The following is a 19960-nucleotide window of genomic DNA, read 5'->3' as shown; positions in this document are numbered from 1 at the left end:
TGTCTCAAACTGCTTCCCTTCCCCCAGGGAGTGCTGTGGGTTTGAAATGATGGTCTTTAATCATTTCTTAAGTGACCAGCCCAGAAATCATTTCTTAGTGCCATACACACAAATTAAATCATAAATCCACACGGGGCCCTGCCCAGGGAGGACTGAAGTGCAGCTCTGACTGAGAGCAGAGAGGAGGCCTCCATGGGGGAAGGAAATCAGCATGCACCTGGAGGAAAGGCCAGGGCCTTGGAGAGAAGGAAGAAGAGCTCTGGCTGCTATAACAGACTACCACAGACTGGGGGGCTTAAACAGCAGACATGGATTTCTCACAATTCTCAAGGCTGGGAGGTCCAAGGTCGAAGTGCTGGTGTCTGATTCGGTGTCTGGTGTGAGGCCAAGTCCAGGTTTGCAGACAGGTGTCTTCTGAAATCCTCATGTGCCCTTTCTTTGGTGCTTGCACTCAGGGTGGGGGGCGGGGGGATCTATCCTGTATCTTTCTTTTTTTTATAAGGCATTAATCCCATCATGGCGGCTCTACCCTTATGACCTGCAAATGTGCCACCTCCAAATACCATCACGTTGGGGATTTGGGGATTAGGGCTTCAACATGAATTTGGGGAAGGGAACACAAACATTTGGTCCCTCACACCTGTTAACAACTCCCCTTTCACAGAAGGGTCCCTTTGCACTTCTGTTGTCTTGCTCTCGACAAAAGAGGTCCCAGAGAATGCAGACAGGCACACTCTGGGCATTAGGAGGGTATCCATCCATCTCAGGGTTAAGAGGTCTGGGCAGCCCCAGCCAAGGCTGAGCTATCCATAGCCCACCATCCAGAATCAGCCAGGCCTAAGAAGTTCTCCGCTTACCTCTGAGAGGCCAGAAGGAAGAGGGCAAGCAAGATTACCTGGGAGAGTGAGGAAGTGGTGGGCACTCATCAAGAGAGATGCACTAGTGGGGGTTGAGTGTGGTGTTCCTGATACATGCCTGTGATTCCTACTTACTTCGAGACTCAGGTTAACATTATGGCCCCTTCTAAGACTAATTCCAGCCTATTTGGAACATCTGCTGTCTCTCCCCATGAAAACAAAGTCTTCTGCTTCACTAGGTGGGTAATGAGCATGCAGTAAGGATGCTACCAAACTTCTTAACATCCTTGACTCTTTCCTACCACCACGCCTTTGCACATGCCATTTCCTTTAACTAGAATGTCTCCCTTCATTTTATCTACCTGGTAAACTCCTATTCATGCTTCACAACCCAGGTCAGCCATCCTCTCCTCCAAGGGGCCTTCCCTCTCTCCCAACTAACATAGAGAGGGGACTGCCTCTTTTCTCCCCACTCCTAAACATGCTTCTCTTTTCACTTTACTCATGCTATTTTATAATTATAGTTAGCATTTGGTTCCTCCATCAGACTTTGCATTCCTTGAGAATGGGGACTCTAGGGTACGCTGCTCTGTATCTGTAGTGGCCAGGCCAGGGCCTGGATCCAGGGAGTGATGTTACAAAGCCATGTAGTGAAGCAATTGGGGCCCCAGGGTGAAAGAGCTGCTGCATATATTTTCTTTGCCCCCAACATGCTTTGTTTATGGCAGTCACTCAGTTTCGGGGTTGAGATTCTGAGTTTCTTCCTCTGCAAAATGGGAGAAATAAAACCAGTACTTTGACTATTTCAGAAGCCTACAAAGAAGATGAATCTGAGAGTGGGTTGGTGGGGGAATGTGTCAAAATGCTTTAGCTCCTTGAAAAATTCCATTAGAAAGTCAAGGTGTTGGTATTACAATTATTATTTGATTCCCAAATGGTGAGAGCGCTTCCAGAAATGTGCTTTGCTTGATGAACCAATACATTTTCAGCCCCCACTGATGAATTTGAGAATCGAATACCTGTCATCTTGAAATAATTGACACATCTTGGTGAAGCACTTACATTCCTCTGATGAAATTCTGGATTCTTATTGAAAGCGAGGAGAAAGACATGTTACATGGGAGCAATATTGTTTTATGGACCTTTATCCTGGTTATTAACAAATGAGCGTTACGTGTGGAAATGGTAAAGGGGGAATTCAGTAATGAAGTTTCATAGGATTATAATGATTATTAGCCTGATGATGATGAAATCCAGATTATATTGCATGGGGTTTCCTTGGCACTCACTGTTCCATGGCCCCTAATGCTGATGGACAGCAGGCGGGCTACTTCTGTCCCCATACCCCACCCTGAAGTTATCTGGGAAGTGAGCATAAAGGCGATAGGCTCCTTTAGCATATTTCCACTATAATAATAATTAGAGGTGCCCATATGGCACGTCAACACCTTATTGACTTAGAAACTGGCACGCACTCTAGGTAGGAGCAGTTAGGGTCAGTGACCACTTACCCACATGCTGCTGCTGAGCTGCCCGAGCATCCTCCAGAAAAAGCAGCCAACCCACTGTTTACAGCCTTTTCATTTCCCTCTGCTCACCGGAAGCCACTGGGAAGATGAATCTGCCTTTCAGAGCTGGCCTCTGCAGAATACCCAGTGACCACACCCATACATCACCTTTTTACACCTGGTCGGGAATGCAGGCAGGCAGGGAGTCAGAGGTCTCAGAGCCAGCATACGACATAGACCATACTTTTTTGTGGTTTTTCCTCCCTTCCTTTGGAAGTAGAGAAAGGAGGGCAAGGTGCCTTCAGTAAGCAGAAACAAAAATCCCCTTGTCCCTTTCCCAAGCTTCTCATCCGGACTCGTGTGCACTTGAATGTGTTCTGAGACCTCAAGAGCACATGGCCATAAATACAGAGTGCCTCCACCCCTGTGAATAACCCACCTTAGTAAATAACTGCAAAGGGCATCAGCTTTGAAGCGGGGCAGACCTGGTTTTGAATCCTGCCTGTGCCGTGGAGTAGCCGTGAAAATCATGAGCTGTTTTACCTCTCGGAGCCATGTCATTGCTGGTGAAACGGGAAGACCAGGACTATTGTTACTGTGTTTTACGGGTGAGGAAACCAGAACTCAAAAAGCTGACAGAGCTCAGTTCCTATAGCTATAAGTAGTGCTGCCCGTAACTCCAAAACTGGTACTCTCGTCTCCGTGAGTGGTGTTGAAATAGTTTAGATTTAACGCCATACACACTAGCTTTTGCTGGTTCCAAAGAAATTTACTGGATTGTGAAACACTCCAACCAATAAGCTCTCAAGTCTCTGGAGTCAGTCAGGCAGGCTGGGTTCGATTCCTGGCTTCACCACTGACTGGGGGACCTCAGACAAGCTGTGGACCTTATTTTGAGCCTCAGTTTCTGAATGAGCAAAATGGGAATAATTGTAGCATGTGTCTCTTAGGACTGTTATGAGTATAAAATGAGGTCATGCTGAGCACCTGGCCCACGAAAAGTGCTTATTTAAATAATGGTTATCAGGGCATCTGGGTGGCTCAGTGAGTCGAGCATCCGACTCTTGATTATGGCTCAGGTCATGATCTCAGGGTCATGGGATCGAGCCCGTGTCGGGCTCCGCACTTGCTGTGGTATCTGCTTGAGATTCTCTCTGTCCCTCACCCTCTGCCCCTCCCCCCGCTCACGTGTACTCATGCAAGCTCTCGCTCGCTCTAAAAATAAATAAATAATAAATAAATAAAATAAATAAAATAAATACTGGTTATTATTATTATTAACAACATTATTGTTATTAAAATCAACACAACTTTATATCCAATTTCAGCAGGGTTGTAGTCAGCTTGCCAGCCCATAGACCTCACCTTCAAAAGGTGCAGAGGGTGGGAGTGAGCTGGCCCACCCTATCCTGTGCTCTGCAGGACACGCTAGTCTCTCATTTAATAAAAGAGCTTTACTGGCCTGACTCAGAGGCCTGGGGGTGGAGGGTGGTCAAGGGAAGAGCAGGCCCCTTCCACTACAGGCAGCCAGGGTAGTGGGCTCCTGTCCATCTTGGCTCTTGTCATCCCTTCGGCTTGCTCCCTTTGGGGAAGGCCCTTCCCAAGTTGCTCAGCAGGACCTGCCCCCACTTGCCCCCACTCCTCCCCCTGACCCCTGCTTGGGTCCACACCTGCTGCTCCTTCCCTCGGCCCTCCCTGATGGGGGTCCTTCAGTTGAATGGCTCTTCCCATAAGTGCACATTGAGATCGAAGTGCTAAGTGCACCCTTAACACCTCTGAATCTTTGCTGCAAGCTTCTCCCTTAATCATGTTTAACTGACAGACCTGAAGGCAGTTCGTAATGCTAATGTTCATCCAAGAACTGCAAATAGGGAGGACACAGAGCATTCTGGAAATTACCTCTCAGCACCTGGGAATAAATGGTCACTCTGGAGAACACAACTATCCCATGCTCTCCTGCCTTCCCCCTGCAGCAGGTGCCCTCTCCAGCCACTGCGATTGTGGCAGCCACAGGGCTGCTCCTGGTCTCCTAGTGCGGGCCCTGCTCAGCTGCTCAGGAGGAGGGCATCATCCCTGTTCTAGAACCCGTGAACCCCGTTTCTCTGTTCAGAAGCTCCTGCAGATTTGGTGAGGTTCCAGAGCAAAAGCCATGAGACAGACAAAATAGATTCTGCCAAATTTGTCTGCCTTCAGCCCTTTGGATAAATGTCATGGAGCTGTTGTGCCTTGTCACCTTCACTCCTACTTGGAGAATCTTCGGGGATGAGTATAACCTTATTATTTCAGTATTGATTATATGACGTATGGTTGTTTCACTTTTCCGGAGTCGACTCTGGGACTTGCAAAGGGCTCCTTCCACCGTCCCTGCAGTTGAGGTGCTGAGATGGGGGCGGAACATGCCTTCCTGGCAGGGGTGTGGCAGGACCGGTTCGACCCATCTGTGACTCCTCTGTGACCTTGGACAGGCCACCTTTCTCTGACCTTCTGCTGGGAGGCCCAGGCCCCACTCCTTAGCTGACAGGCAAGGCCAAGGCTGTGTGGAGGAAGGACTCCTCCCTTTTATCTGTCAAACAGCTCTGGTAATACAGCTTGAGCATTTCAGCCTCAAAGCTTTTTTGCTCCATCGTTACCGTAAAATAAAAATCATTTCTTTGGCTCACTTGTCCCACTTGAATGGTGTGTAATATCGTTACAAATTTATGTGTTTATGACTTTGTGACCTGGGGAGAAGCTAGAAATTCCGCTGCGCCCATTTCTACTCCTGAGTTTCTGTAAAGGTCACGGCAAAATTATTTTATCAAGTACACCACAGAAGGGGAAAATCTTAATCTTATATTATACATATGCAGCACTTGACCTTCTCTTGAGATGCGGCACCTCTTAGCTACACTTACTTAAACATAATGCCGCTCTTCCCCGGATGCACATGGAGAGAATAATGAGGTGCCCTGGCATCCCAGCCAGAGAGGAGGCTGTGCTGTGGGGCTGACCTCACAGATGAGAAGGAGAAGGAGTCGAGGGCGGTGGGGGTAGGGATGGGGGTGAGCCCCGCAGAGCGGCAGCAAGCTCATTCTGATGAGTGGGCCACGTGGGCAGGCGGAGCAGACACTGTGGCTTGATCTGCCCTCCCTGCTGACCGTGCACCTTTAACCAAGTCATTCACTGCCTTCCCTGGGCCTTAGTTTCCCCATCATAGGTATGGGATGTGCCATCTTTGATCCATGGGGAGCAGCTTCCTGGGGCATTGTGTTAAAGATTCGGAGCTCTGGTCTGGGTGGAACGGACGTGAGAGCCGTGATTGATTAGCAATGTCGGCCATGGGCGGCCAGGAGGTAGTGACTGTAGCCGAGCTGGCTAACCGTATTCGAGGGTATTTCCAAGGTCTTTCCCCGCTCTGGCTACCTGTGATTTGTGGACTTGCCAAAGCCCCAGGGTCAGGAGACTTGGAAAGGGAAAAACAATAACAAGCTTTCCCTGAAAGAAGAGTACTATTTGCTTTGTCAGGTTTTGGAGGGGAAATGATATTTGTGTGATGCATCTGAACACAGTTGGCTTTTTTTTTCTTTCTTTCTTTCTCTCTCTTTTCTTTTCTTTCTTTCTTTCTTTTTTTTTTTTTTTTCTGTATTCACTCTGTGAAAAGCAGAGAGAGCAGAGGAAAGCAGTGCTATTTTTCTGGGTGTGGTGACTCACCAGACCTAGCCATCTGTGTGTGTGCAGGTGGCCAGCCCATGCCCCTGGCCCACAGGAAAGAGTGAGGAGCCCTGGGTGGCTTCTCATCATTGTCCAGCCTAGAGAAACATGGTGAGAAGTCACCTTCGTTTATCTTACGAACTTGGTTATAAATTATTTTTTTAAGGGAATCCATCAAGGTCTGTGTCAGGGGAAGTACTTAAAAATAGGTTTTTCTCAAAGGGTAAACACTTAAGTCGGAAAATGTGGGAAGCCGCCTGACTGCAGGCATATGTCCCCCTAGCCTGCTGCCCAGAGCTACCAGATTGATGGTGTTTTTAGAACTTTGGCAGCCAAGCTCTGACGTGGATGGAGACAGGGCCTGGGGATGGGACATCTGGGGATTCCCTGCTCACCCCCCTGGTGTAAAAGTGGAAACCTAGACCTGGCAGCCCTGGTGGCCCAATGGGCCCAATCAGGAGAGACGACCTTGGGGCCCCTTGGAGTGGCCGAAGTGAGCTGACCCTCACCTTCCTGTTCATTGGGTCCCAGGGGCCCTGTGAATGTCTCCCTGGGGATGGAGAGGGAAATGGGGAGGCCATATTCCCTTAAAGAAATCTATCCTGGCTGCTGGCAAGGTGCTTCTGCTCTTTTCTAAAGGATAGACCCCTCCACTCCCCACCCCGCCTTGGCCCCCAGCACTGGCTCACCCACTTCTTTCACCACCTGGCTATGACACTGTCTCTTCTCCTGCCCTTGGAGCCCAACACTTTGAGAATTCCATCCCCATCTGGACATTTGCTGCCTCTGGACTGGGGGCTCCTCCAGGTTCCCTCCCACCTCTAATCCCCTGCACATCTGCCCCCACTCCTCAACAATAACCCTGTTCTCTCCCTGATGTAAGGAAAGTGACTCCCATCTCTGAGGGACAAGGAAAGTGTCCCCAAATGCATTGTGTGGAATGAATGAGACTCACATATCAAAGGGAAAGGCTCTGTTGGGCTAAGGCTTTAGGAAGCAACCAGGCGCTTTGAGCAGCTACTGGCTATCCAGGTGGCCTGTAGAGGAGGGGCTCAGGTAGTGCTGCACCTTCAGGGTCCAGAGAAATGAAGTAGATGCAGGGCTGGGTCTCCAGCTAGCGGCCCCTCCCTGTCCTATCACCAAGTCCCGGAGGCTCTGCTGGCTGAGGATTCCTGAGTCTGAAGACTGATGCATCCCCTCCGCGGTGCAGGGGCTGCTTGAGCCCTGTTTGCAGGCTGGCAGTTAGAGGACAGACAGACTTGGGGAGCAGTCACACACTTGGGGAAGAGTCACAACCAGCTCCCAGAGGAGCCAAACCAATTCCGGTTTTGGAGTGAGCCCTCACCCTGCCTTCCCTGCTCTGGGCTCCTCCCTAATGTCATTCCCAACCACCTCAAAGTCATAGACAGGAGACACATGGCCAGGGCACTGGATGTTTAAAAGAGAACTCTAGAAAGAGGAAAATGTCCAACTCAAGCGAACGAAATGTGGAGGGTGGGCTTTCTGGCACCAGTAGGGATTCAGTGCTTATCTGCTGAATGAATGAGTGATCCCAGTGAGTCACCAGGTCCTCCTCCCCGAGGACTTTCGAATCCCTCTACTCTTCTCTGTTTCCACTACCCTGATAATTATCACTCTTCCTGGGCTCCTGTGTCTCCCCCTAACTGTCCCCACCCCTCTTGTCCTTTCTCTTCCCAGCAGCCAGTGTGATCTTTCAGAAACAAAAACCTGACTGTCTTTCTCCCCAGTTTTAGGCCCATCACTGTCTTCCATGGACCTAATAATGATAATAAGGCCCAGAGGCTTGATGACATGAACTCAGGCTCCCTCTCCAGACAGCCTCTTCCTTGACACCTGAGCCCTGCCCATCCCAAGTGTGTCCTCTGCCTGGCCACGGAAACGCTGCTCTCAGTTTCTGGATTGAGCCACTGTCCTGCTCCTGGTTCTTTGTATATGCCGCTCTTTCCATGGGGAGGGTTCTCTGCCTCCCATCACCTCCCCATCTTACCTCTGTCAATCTGTACGGCTCTAATTTCTTCATGTCTTGGATGCTACTTGCCTGAGACCATCCCAGATGGGGTTAGGTTTCTGCTCTGGCCTCCCCACCCTGATACCCACCATTGGAATTTCTAGTTTAGAGTCTGCCTTCCTCCACCAGGATGTCAACTCCATCAGGGAGGGACCTCGGTGTGTTTTATCTCTTGGTGTAGCCTGGTGCCCAGCACAGCTCCATGGTAAGTGGTCGACTTAAATACTTGGAATTCAGCGTGGCTTCTCATAGAAAACATCCATCTGCTATTTACTGAGGAGATGCTACATTCCAGAAAGTTTGTGTACATTACACGGATCTTCACAAAGCCGTGAGAAGGAAGTTACCCTAGGATCCTGTTTTACAGAGGAGGGGGCTGAGATTCAGAGGGTTAAGTAGCTTGCTTAAGATCACACAACCAGTTACGTGGCCATTTTCTCAGACCTCAAGGCCATGATGTTTTTACTCTACCGGGTGGTCTAGAGCGGTGGGTCTCAGCGTGGAACTGCATCAGAGTCTCCTGGAGGGTTTGCTAATGCTCACATCCCTGAACCCGACCCTAGACTTTCTGGTTCAGTAGGTTCCAACTGGGGTCTGAGACTCTGCATTTCTGCAAGTTCCCAGGGGATGCTGCTGCCGTTGGCCTGGAGACCACAGGTGGAGAATCACTGGCCTAGATCATCAGGAAATACCTGGGTTTTCCCTGTGGCTACCCCACTCTCTAGCCACACTGACCTTGCGCTTAGACTGTAGGATGAAGCTCTGAGGCCCAAATAGCCTCCGACGTCTGGACCTGGCCTTGGCTGCGCTGTGCCTGGCTGCCATCACTGATAAGGACCTAAGTGCCAGCCCCTCCCCATTGGGACGCTGCTCTTCTGTTTGTCATCCTTCAGTCCTGTTCCGTGATCTTCCCATTCCCATTCCACCAAGGCAAAGGCCTCCGTCCCCACCCCGCCTTTTTACCTGCTTCCATGCTGATTGATGCATTCTAGGCTCGCTGCTGCTGCTGCCGTCTGAGCAGCTTAATAGCATGGGAAGTTACAGTCTTGTCTGTGTCATGGTGCCCACAGCATTCATCAATTTCAGCAAGTGTCACCAAGAGTGATACAAGTGTGTGACACAGCTAAGTATCCCCTCTGCACAGGCCATTACAGCTGGCACCTGGCCCAGAGAGCCAGAAACTACAGACCCATTTGGCTTCATTTGTGCAGGTGGGCAGAGAAGTGAAAGTGCCCCCAGCCCGCCTCCTGCGTGGCCCCTTTAAATGCTTTGCATTCCTAAAACCACCCAAAGGATCACCCAAAGTTTCCCTAGGCAAGCCAGAGCCCTGCTCTCTCTGTCTTGGCACATTCTTTTCCCTTTGCCCCACATTCTCATTTCTGCATCAGCTGTTACCTGTCCTTCAAGGCCTCTGCATGTCTACCTTCTGCAGGCAGCCTTCCTAGCTCCCCTTCACTCTCCTTAAGACCTCCGGCCCGGGGCACCTCTACTGCTGCTGTAGGGGTTTTCTCGGTAAACAACCTACTCTGACCTGCCCTGCTCAGCTGAGCCCCCACTGGGATGTCCTGGGGTTGTTCAGGGAGATCATTTCTGGGAGAAGCAAAGACTGCTGGTTAAGAGTGGACAGGGGAATCTCAGCACAGGGCTCCAGGGCCACCTTCTTCCATGGAGCTTCATGCCTGGAGTTCCATAGTCAGTCACCCATGGTGTCGGCCACCAATAACATGAAGGTGTTGGAGACAGTCGGCCACAGGGATGAGTCCAAATACCAGGCTCCACATGGGGCCACAAGACCTCTGGGAAGAGCTGTGTGCAGAGCTATGTGCATGTACTACAGGAACCACTGTGTCCCTCCCCATCTGCCACCACCACGCCCTTCCCGTAGTGCTCAGCAGCTGCCCACGGGGAGAGGGGAGGGCACTTCTGCTTTTCTTACAGAGCGGGAGCAGAGTGTGGAGTTGAAAGGGAAGTTCTGGGAGCAGAGAGCTCAGCTAAGGGCTCTGAGCCTCTCTTCCTGACCAGGAGTGAGTGCCTGGCCCAGCTCACTGTCGCCCCTCGAGGCGGGCAGGCCTCCTGAGCCAGCTGCTGAGCTGCACCTGCCTTTGAGAAAAAAGGCACCAGGTTCTTAAGCAGGGGATGAATATTCATTGGCATGAACCTTTGCAAACTCATTCGGGGAAAAAAATTAGATCAGGAGAAGTAATCAGATTATTAAAAAGAAAGCAAGGACAGAAGGCGGCGGTGAAGGGAAGAATCACATTTAAAATGCAAGGAGAGATTTCCTTCCTGCAGAGTAGCTGTGACCCCCTGGACCAGGCACCGGGAATAGTTAAGCTCTCCCACATTTCTGCTGCATAAAAATGTTCTTTTTTGAGGCTTCACTGGATGGGGGAGGGGCAGAGGCAATGCGCACCCTCCACGTACGAAAATTATAAAATAATGTTTGGAGGTTTTCATTTTATCTTCCTTGGATATCGGGGGGAAATCATGAGAGTTAAAGAGCCTCCGGTGAGTGCTGAGTGACAGGTTAAAGGGCCCCAATAAAGATTAGATGGTCCACTATCTCCTGAGGAAATTGCATAAACGTGGTTATTCCCTCTTGCTTCTATTAATTTCCTTTTCCTGGCTGCTTGGAAATGCTTCATAACCTGATGCTGCAGATGGGGACGAGAGGCGCTTTCCATTATCTCAATCACTGCACTGTTTATGAGACACTTAATCTGTTTCTTTATAAAGTAATAGTACTGTAGGTGATGGATTTAGTGTCCCTGGAAGCCTGGGCGCAGGGGCGGGAGGGGAGGGGGGTTGTCCAGAGCATTGTAAGCACCAGATCATTTGTTACATGGTTGAGGCTCTGAGAAGTTGGGTGGGCGTTTCAAGGTGACCTTCGGATATCAGCTAGAGGTCATGTGTACCGGTCCCTTGTCACTTGAAAGGGGAGAGATAGGCTGTGTGTTTTGCCTGGACAATGGCAAATATGCACATGCTTAGGGACCTGGAACGCAGGTCCTGTCTCTTCCTCTCTGCCAGAGTTGGGGGTGGGGAAAGAGGCCTGTGTGGGGAGGTGTCACCCAAAACCTCCATTTGTCACCTGTCTGAACTGTGATCACTTGCAATGGAGGAAAGCAAACCCCCTTTTCTTACAGAAACAAAGTGCTCTGGGCTCTGTGAGGGACAGAACCGTACAGCCCTCCTGCTTACAGATTTCTCACTGACAAAGGTCTTATGCCAATACACAGCCAAGCGCAGGCAGCTCTTCTCTTCCCATCCGCCTCCTGGAGTAGAAATGAGACCCTTCCGGCTGAGATCCTGACATCCGGGCTGGGCTGGGCACTCTCTGACCTCATTTCCTTTCCTGCCTCTCCTGTCCTTCCGCCTCTTCCCTTCTTGCTTTGTCTTTGCCTCTCCTGAGACTTGCCTCCTAGTTGCCACAAGAAAGTGCTGCTCATGGTCCTCATCTCATAATTCTGGATCCTTGTCATGATGCACATCCCGCCCCCAGCCTGTGTACACACAAGGCTCACACAGATCATGCCCTGCGGGAATCCGCTTTCATTTCCATTGTCTGCCTCCCCCACCTGGAAGGGTGCTTCCCAGCGCCTGCCCCCCACCTCCTGCCCTCTGCTCTGGCCTCCTAACCAAGGTACCTGGCTCCAGGCAGATCTTCGGTAAACATTTGCTGGATGAGGGGTTCATTCATAGCTGTAGTGAGAGTGCTGACCATACTTTTCTATCAAGAGATATAAAAACCCTGAGTTTTGCTTTAACGATATTAAAGCTAAGAACTGTGTTATCTACCTTGAAATGACTTGAAAGTCTGGCGATGTGCTTGGTTAATCGATCACGGTATTATTATTTTTGTGGAACTGTAGAGCCTTTAGGCAAGTATGCCGGCTACAGGCTGTCAGAGTGCTTGCCATTCTTCAGTGTGTTACTCCCAGGGGCTTTACCTACTCCCGTGACTTACCTGGGCTTGCTTTTGTTTCCCTTGGCCTAAATACTCTTTGTTACAATCTCCCCAGAAGCTCCATGTATCACCTCTAATTAAAGCTGCATTTTCTCAAGGGGCAGCATAATTTTCTTATTTATTTTTCTACGTTAAATTTCTAGTAAAGTAACAATGTTGTTAAGTTCTATTTCTTGTTAGTGGTGTCTGATACAAGCTGAGTTAAAAAGGCTTTGTGGGCTAGCCTAGCACTTTAGCCATTATTTAAAGCATTCATTCTATGAGAAAATATAGCTCAAGTGTGCTTACAAGTTACAACCTAAAAGTTTAATAACTGAACCTAGAAATGTTGCTTCTTTATAAATTAGGGGATGCCTAGACACAGGTTTTATTAAAATGTTAACTTATGGCATCTGATTATTAGGGAGATTCATTCATTTTATAATTACATGTAAAATATATTTTACAGATACAATTATTCACCATTATACAAAACAGAAATAGTCTGTGCAGAAGCACATTCTTCACTTGGTTCCAAGATTGATATGCCTGCTTTGGGACTCTAAACTTCTATTCTGACCCTGAATTCTGAAAGTTCCTGCAAAGAAAACTTGTTTTTCAACAGGGAGTGGGTAAGCAGAAGTAGAGAGAAATTAGCATTATTTAGCATTTATTAATGCTAGGTACATTTTCATATTTGAGTTTATTAAATTCTAATGGCCTGTGGGAGTTGTGAGAAGTGTGTGTTTCTTTTTTATAGATCCTTTTTACAGATGAGCAGGTTGAGGCTCTGAGGCGTTACATAACCTTCCAGTGATCACCCAGCTAGGAACCAGCAGAGCCAGGAATGGGACCCAGGACTGTCTGATCACTGCCCAGTGTTCACTGTCCTGGAAAGCATGGAGTCACAACCCCTCCCGGGACCTCTCTCCCTACCCTTTGACCTTCTTTCCCTGAAGTTCATCGTGGACCTGCTTTTTCCTTCATTTCCTGTCCTTGGGGACTCTGTAGCATCTAGAGACTTCAGGGGACCCAGTTCTGAACTTCCCCCATCAGAAATCTCAAAGGAAGGCACTTCCTAAATCCTCTGCTACTTGTGGATATCAGGATGATTGTTTATGCTGTTAACTTATTAAATGTAAGGCAAGTAGGCTTTTAAATGCTGGAAAGAAAGTGAAAACACCTTGTTCCTCTTGGACTGATACATTAAGGAAATTACAGCATAACAGAGGACCCAATGAATGCATGTGATTCACCACTCTCTCCTCCCTCCTCTCCAAGGAAAGGGCTTCTGCTGTGTTTGGGCAACACAGGCCTGGGATTTCTCTGTGTTCTTTAGCTCCAAAACTGAATGGCCCAGCAATGCTGGGTGGTTTGTAATGGAAACAGTCCAATGCTTCCCATGGGAGACAAGGAAGAGATGTGGAAAGAAGAAAGGGAAGAGGAGAAAGAAAGAGAAAGACTTTACTGAGTGGGCTTGGAAAGACAGATCAGTAAGCCAGATTCTAGATTACTTTGGGTTTGCCACTCAGGGACGCTGCTGATATTTAATTTGTTGAGTCTTTAGTAAAAATGTAATTTTTTCTTTCTGCTGAGAATTTTCTTTTGAATGTGCTGAGGTGGGTCAGCAAGTGGCCCCTTTCTACGTAGGTTACAACCAGAGATCTTTAAGAACCTTATTGGATCATCTAGACAACATTTATGCTAGTGTGTTCCATGGAACTTGAATTTCAGGGGATGCTCTACAAAATTGGGCATCTTGGTGAGAAAATAGCATTCTATATTCCATTTTTTGGAAGTTCTGAGAAATTCTGTAATAAAAAATGAGATTAACTTTTTCAATACACATTTTCAAAATATCTGGCCACAGAACACTTTTGTAAGTGACAGGCATTAACAACCCAAAGAACATGGACTCCATGGAACACTCTTGGGTTATGCCATCCCAGAGCATTCCATTTCAGAAATTATCTTGCATCGGAGATGAGCTCCTGCCCCAGGGCATTTCCAGAGTAACGGAAACCCTGTACTTCACTTCAAGTGAGCAAAGGGCTGAGAAAACTCCCAACACAGGAAATAGTCCTTCCTTGTCTCAGTAGAAAAGCTGTGGGTATTTTTCAAATAGTTTATATGTATGTCATCACTATCATTTCTCCCACTGTGTGATTCTGGGCAACTTTTTTTAACCTTTCGGTGTCCCAATTTGTTCATTAACAAAATAGATATAATAATAGCTACCCCATAGAGTAATGCATGCAAGGCACTTAACAAGAATGTTTAACAAATGGTGACTACTGCTATTATTAAAGAACATTCTGTACTTTCCGGAGGGAACAATATATTCGATAAGATGAGCTCTGTGTAAGTAAAAGCCATTATAATGGTACTTCTGTTACAGCAACAATCACATTGTATTATAATTGTATGACTACACTAGATCAAGAGCTCCTTGAGGGCAGGCTCTGTTCTCTAAATTCTCTGGGTCAGATTCTCAGAAGAGTCACAATAAATGTTTGTTGAATGAATCAATGAAAAGTGAAATAAGTTAACCATGCGGTAAGTTTTACTCTGTCTCCAAGGAGGCTGAGTCAGAGCAGATTTCCCAGGGACAAGAAGAGTCCAGAGCTGTGATGGTGTGGAAGGGCCTCAGAGAAGTAGGGTGGGCAGGAGAAGTCTTTTGAGGAACCTGCAAGGAGGACACCAGATGTCTGGAGTAGAAGGTCTCTGTAGATGAAGCATGGTGAAAGCCTCAGGGATGGCCTGAAGCTAGACTTTTTGGGGCATGGCTCCTCATAGGCTGACCACACAGAGAACTAAGAAAATATGCCTCATGTCTGAGGTTACCTCTAGTGGTCATTGGGCTGTCCAAGGCATTCCCAACCTTCTCCACTGCCATATACATGATAGATGACACCAAGTGCATGACACATTCCCTGGTGCACTACCTGCAAAGCCATCCTTTCTTTTCTTTCTTTCTTTCTTTCTTTCTTTCTTTCTTTCTTTCTTTCTTTCTTTCTTTCTTTTTTTCTTTTCTTTTCTTTTCTTTTCTTTTCTTTTCTTTTCTTTTCTTTTCTTTTCTTTTCTTTCCTTTTCTTTTTTTTTGCCATACCCTCCAAAGCATTTCAAAATGCAATTAAGGGAGAATGATGTTGTTAAGCCAGTAACCTTGAAATCACTTTTATTTCTTTTTAAAGAATCACTCATGAATTTCAGTTCTTTACCATCATTCATAACAAGTGCTTGTTAACACAGCTTATGGTGACCCTCATATGTGTTGCAACATGACATTTAAGAACCATGCATCCTGTCCATATTATAAGCCAGGAACCCTCCCCATCCGAGGATATTAGGAGAGATTTTTTTTTTCAATGAGTGGTTCAGGGTAAGGCCCTGGCTGTTAACCAGGTGGAAGAGGGAGGGAATAACCATTTATAAAGCACTTATGTCCCAGACACTGAGCCACACATTAGATTCATTTTCTCAATTAAATCTCTCGACACACCTGAAAGGGAAGAATCATTATTCATATTGTTCAAGTGAAAGAGGCCATTGGTACCATGGAAGGTATATTTCACTAAAGATGTTTAAAGAATTGGAAGTGTTAAATAGGGGTTTCCTCAATCTGAAATGCTCACTTTGTGCAAGGAGGTATCTCAATGTCCTTTTCAAGGGGGCAGGATCTTTCATTTTCTATATCCAAGGAAGGGATTCTGATTGCCACTCTTCCATTAATTCTCAGATGGTCTCTTTGTGTTCCAGCCTGCCCCGCCGGGATGTTCAAGGCCAGCCAGGAAGCTGAGGGGTGCTCCCACTGCCCCTCCAACAGCAGATCCCCTTCAGAGGCGTCTCCCATCTGTACCTGTCGGACCGGCTATTACCGAGCGGATTTTGACCCCCCAGAAGTGGCATGCACTAGTAAGTGTCTAGTAAGGACTCTGGGCTGTGGAGTTTGGTTTCCTGAGAGTGCAAGTGGGTGGGCAGGGGAGGCAAACACCAGATTGCTGTACAAAACAGAAATGCTGTTTGTGGTGCTGAAGCGGACAGCTCCTGGGCGGGGCACGCAGAGCCCTTCTGCTTAACAGCACAAGGTTAAGATTACTATGTTCCTTCTTACCTCCTTCTCTCAAATGACAAAGTGTTGGGGCGCCTGGGTGGCTCAGTTGGCTGGGCGTCTGCCTTCGGCTCAGGTCTTGATCCCAGGGTCCTAGGATCGAGCCCAGCATCAGGCTCCCTGCTCACTGGGGAGCTTGCTTCCCCCTCTCCCTCTTCTCCTCCCCCAGCTTGTGCTCTCTCTGTCAAATAAATAAATAAAATCTTTTAAAAAGTCGGAGAGTGTTCCTCCCACTGAAACAAGACAACTTCTGCCCACCAGATGTTAAAAATGACAGCTTCGAGAGTTCTTGAGTGCAAAATCAAGATCCACTAGGCTATTGCAACAATTCCTAATCACCTCCTCCAAGAAGCCCCCTTGGTCCTGACAGCTGACAGTATTCTCTATCTTCACTGCACTTCCTGTATCTCAGTGTCCAGGCTCTTCTCAGAGTCTAATAATTTTATTAATTGCTCAATTATTTTGTAATAATTCCAGTGCCCTTCCAGTGTCCAGTAGAGTGCAGCACCTTTGCCCCTGCCAAATGATAAGACCAGAATTCTGGCCACAGCATGCATATCTGAGGCAGAAATTCTAGGGTTTGGGGCTAAGGCATCAGCTTTACCACTCTCCCATTCTCTGTTGTGGAGGAAAGGGCAGTCATCTTGCCAAAAGTGGATGGGGGCAACTCCATTCCCTGGGTGGGAATCAGGGAGAGAAGAGGGGAGAATTTTGTCCCACTCTTCTTTCCCACAATCATGGGGAGATAAAAAGCACTAACTCTTCCTGCACAGTGCTTTAGAGAACTTGTTCCCACTCTCCTAAGTGTTGTAGCCCTGAAACAGGGATGATTCTTTTTTTTTTTTTTTTTTTTTTTTTTAGTATTCTCATCGTATTTGGAAGTCAGTGTTCCAGGTCAGCCTCTAGTTATGCTACAACTTTCTTCTGCATTAGATGCTGTTGCCTGACTCCCTAGACTTCCCTTCACCTCTTTGAACCAAATCCCTTCCTCCCACCCCCAGGATAGAAGGAAACAGAGGGTATGTTTCATACACACTTGCAGTTTGATGGACAGAAAAAATGACTCAGCTCTGAATAGAAGAATATCTTAATTCTGGCCTCTCAGTATATGTAACCTTTGCTGGGGAAAGAAGAGGAATGAGTGTCTTCTAGGTCAAGGTTCTGAAATCGATCAATGTTTCTAGATTTGAACTGAGGAAAAGCTCATCCTCTTGTAAACGGATTTTCCCCAGACCTTCCTCGCTGGTGCTTGAGATGAACAGAAATTATTCCATTTCTGCTGACTGGAGTCCCTGTCTTCCTGTGGTGGTATCATCCCCACTGATTTCTGAGGTTCTCCTGTGGGTCTCTGTGAGCATGTGAAGCATTGTTTAATGTGCTTCTTTCGAAGCTGAATCACCGCTGCCTGGATGTCCATATGAAAGACTAGTCTCCACAAGTGCCAAAGCATACGCCCAGGGTCTCACAGCTTCCCTCCTAAAACCATTCCCATTCTCTTATGCCATGAACTCTGTCTCACTGCCCGGGCTGCCTCTGCAAGATTAATCATTCAAATAGAAGTCTGGGCCCCCAGCTTCCCACTTCAACAGACACGCCCTGTAAATTTGCCCAGTCCTGCCTAAGATCACCTACACGGATGGTAGGCCAATAACTAAACACTCAGAATGCCAATGTGAGCTGTCTTCCTGGCTGTACAGCACCTCTCCCGTCCATCTTTCAAGCCTTATCTTCCAGCCATCTAACCTGATGCACCTGAACCAATAGGACCAATTCCTGGAATAAATAGCAATGTCCCAAAGCTTTCAGTCTGCACATTGCAGAACTTCATTCTGCTCCGCCTGCCCATATCTCAAGTTCACCTCATGAAAATCACACCTCACAGGTTTTCTCTCCCATCTATGGTCCATTTACCTGTGGGGGTAAGCACACCTTCCTTGCCCCGTGTGGCCCCACTAAAATCTCCCCACCTTGTCCAGAGTGGGGATGAGTGCTAGACTTGCCTGAATGTGTCCCCACACCCTTTCCATGGTTCTGTGCTCTTATGACCCCAGATATGGAACACTAGGGACAGACAAGAAATTGCCAAATCAAAGCCACACTTATCTGTGTGGTCAGGCCCCAGAACAGCTCATAGATGCATTTTCTAGCCCCTGGTCCTGGCCTGCAGGGGCAAGCACTTGATGAGGGACCCAGAGGCCAGGCTGGGCTGCAACACAATAGAAGGCAAAATGAGTGTAAATAAACCTATTATTTTATTGAGCCTCATTATATATTTGATTTATTGTGTGCCAGGGAAGTACTGTATGAAAAAGTCAATTTGTTGGCTTTTATAATCTCATTAGGGTTTCCTTTTAAAGCATTCTAATTGGAGGTGCCATCTGTTCTCTTAAAAAGGCATCGCACAACACGGGCGCCTGGGTGGCTCAGTCAGTTAAGCATCTGCCTTCGGCTCAGGTCATGATCCCAGGGTCCTGGGATGGAGTCCCGCGTCAGGCTCCCCGCTCAGCGGGGAGTCTGCTTCTCCCTCTGCCTCTGCCTGCCACTCTGCCTACTTGTGCTCTCTCTATCTCTCTGTCAAATAAATAAAATCTTAAAAAAAAAAAAGGCATCGCACATCACCGCAGTAAATACTTTTTCAGATACAAGGAGCATATCTGGAGCTTTTAAGGCCAGGCATGGCCTTGCACTATAGCTTTGGCGTCCCCGACTAGTTCCTCAGGTGGAGCAAGGCAGCCAGCCGTGGGCCCAGCCCAGCCTGGGAGACAGTGTTTGGGGTGGGGAGGGCACAGGTATCTGTTTACTTTGCAAGTGAGGTTCTCCAGCCAGCCAGCCAGGAAGCCATTGTGGCCCAGCGGGGCACAGGGAAGACCCAGGTAAGGGGGAGCTCCATCCTTCAGTGGGCTTCTGCAATGTCTAGGTGGGTGTTGGGAATGTCTAAGAGCCCAGGCCTTGAAGTCTGGAAGGACCTCAGGCTTGGCCCATTGCCATCATCTTTAAAGGAGATTATATCATCAGTCATACTCATTCCCTGACAATATTGAAGATTTTATAAGGAATCCCATGATTTAAAATGTGTTCTTTTACAAAGCTAAAATATCTATAGTGCAGTAAAATTAGTATTTTTAATGAATCCTGTTAGTCTCCTGGGACCAGCACATATATATTCATAGTAGTTTTATAGTGTTAATTTATTCTCAATTAATCTAAACATTTAGAGTGCCTGATGGCTTGTGTAGCCTTGTGTGGGCATTTCTTCATTTTCTTCTTATTTTCCTGGGAAAGCCCAGGACCCCCTTGACATCTGAGAGTCCTTGGCAGCAGCCCTGTGTGTCCAGCATTGTTCTTGATGAGCTTCATGGACTCAGAAGGGATTTGGGTGAACCCCAAGGCAGTGTCACAGGGACTGGTATGAACTCTGAGTAATGGGCCCTGTGCCTCAGCGTGATGATGTTCCTGATACTGCTCTCAGGGCACACACCTCCCTTCTTCCTTCTCCATCATCCTCACACCTCTGCCAGGATTAAGCAAAATAGTTTTATAGAGTCTTTGGCCCAATGCCTGGTTCATAGTAAACTCTCAATCGATGTTAGAATTTGCTTTGGTTACATCCCTGGAAAGTGTGAAGATTACAACAGATATGGAAGCTTCCAGCATGAGAGGATGTTGGAGCTCTAAAAATAAAAGTGATATTCTCATGGAGAGTCCAGGTGGACACCTCCCCTGGGCATCCTAGCAGAATCCATGGTGTGGCCCCAGACCACACAGGCATCCTGGCCTGATTGAAACAAAGAGGCGTGGGGTGCCTGGGTGGCTCAGATG

General features: G+C 47.7%; 1 protein-coding gene across 2 annotated transcripts in view; it reads left to right on the top strand.

The window, feature by feature from the left end:
- EPHB1 (EPH receptor B1) overlaps positions 1–19960 on the top strand; it is a 425029-nt gene that overhangs the window by 270130 nt on the left and 134939 nt on the right. For both annotated transcript variants that reach the window (XR_012380507.1, XM_073899766.1), the window contains exon 4: positions 15790–15945. Coding sequence is in view for 1 of the 2 variants with exons in the window: in XM_073899766.1 (XP_073755867.1) it covers positions 15790–15945 (156 nt within the window). In the remaining variant the exon portion in view is untranslated. The remainder of the gene's footprint in view (positions 1–15789; positions 15946–19960) is intronic.

Source organism: Callorhinus ursinus, unplaced genomic scaffold (genome assembly GCF_003265705.2).
Source record: "Callorhinus ursinus isolate GAN/ISIS: 27379988/994484 unplaced genomic scaffold, GSC_fseal_2.0 scaffold1, whole genome shotgun sequence".
NCBI classification, from domain to species: Eukaryota; Metazoa; Chordata; class Mammalia; order Carnivora; family Otariidae; genus Callorhinus; species Callorhinus ursinus.
The sequence above is the reverse complement of the archived record's forward strand: the minus strand, read 5'-3'. Positions and strand labels throughout refer to the sequence as shown.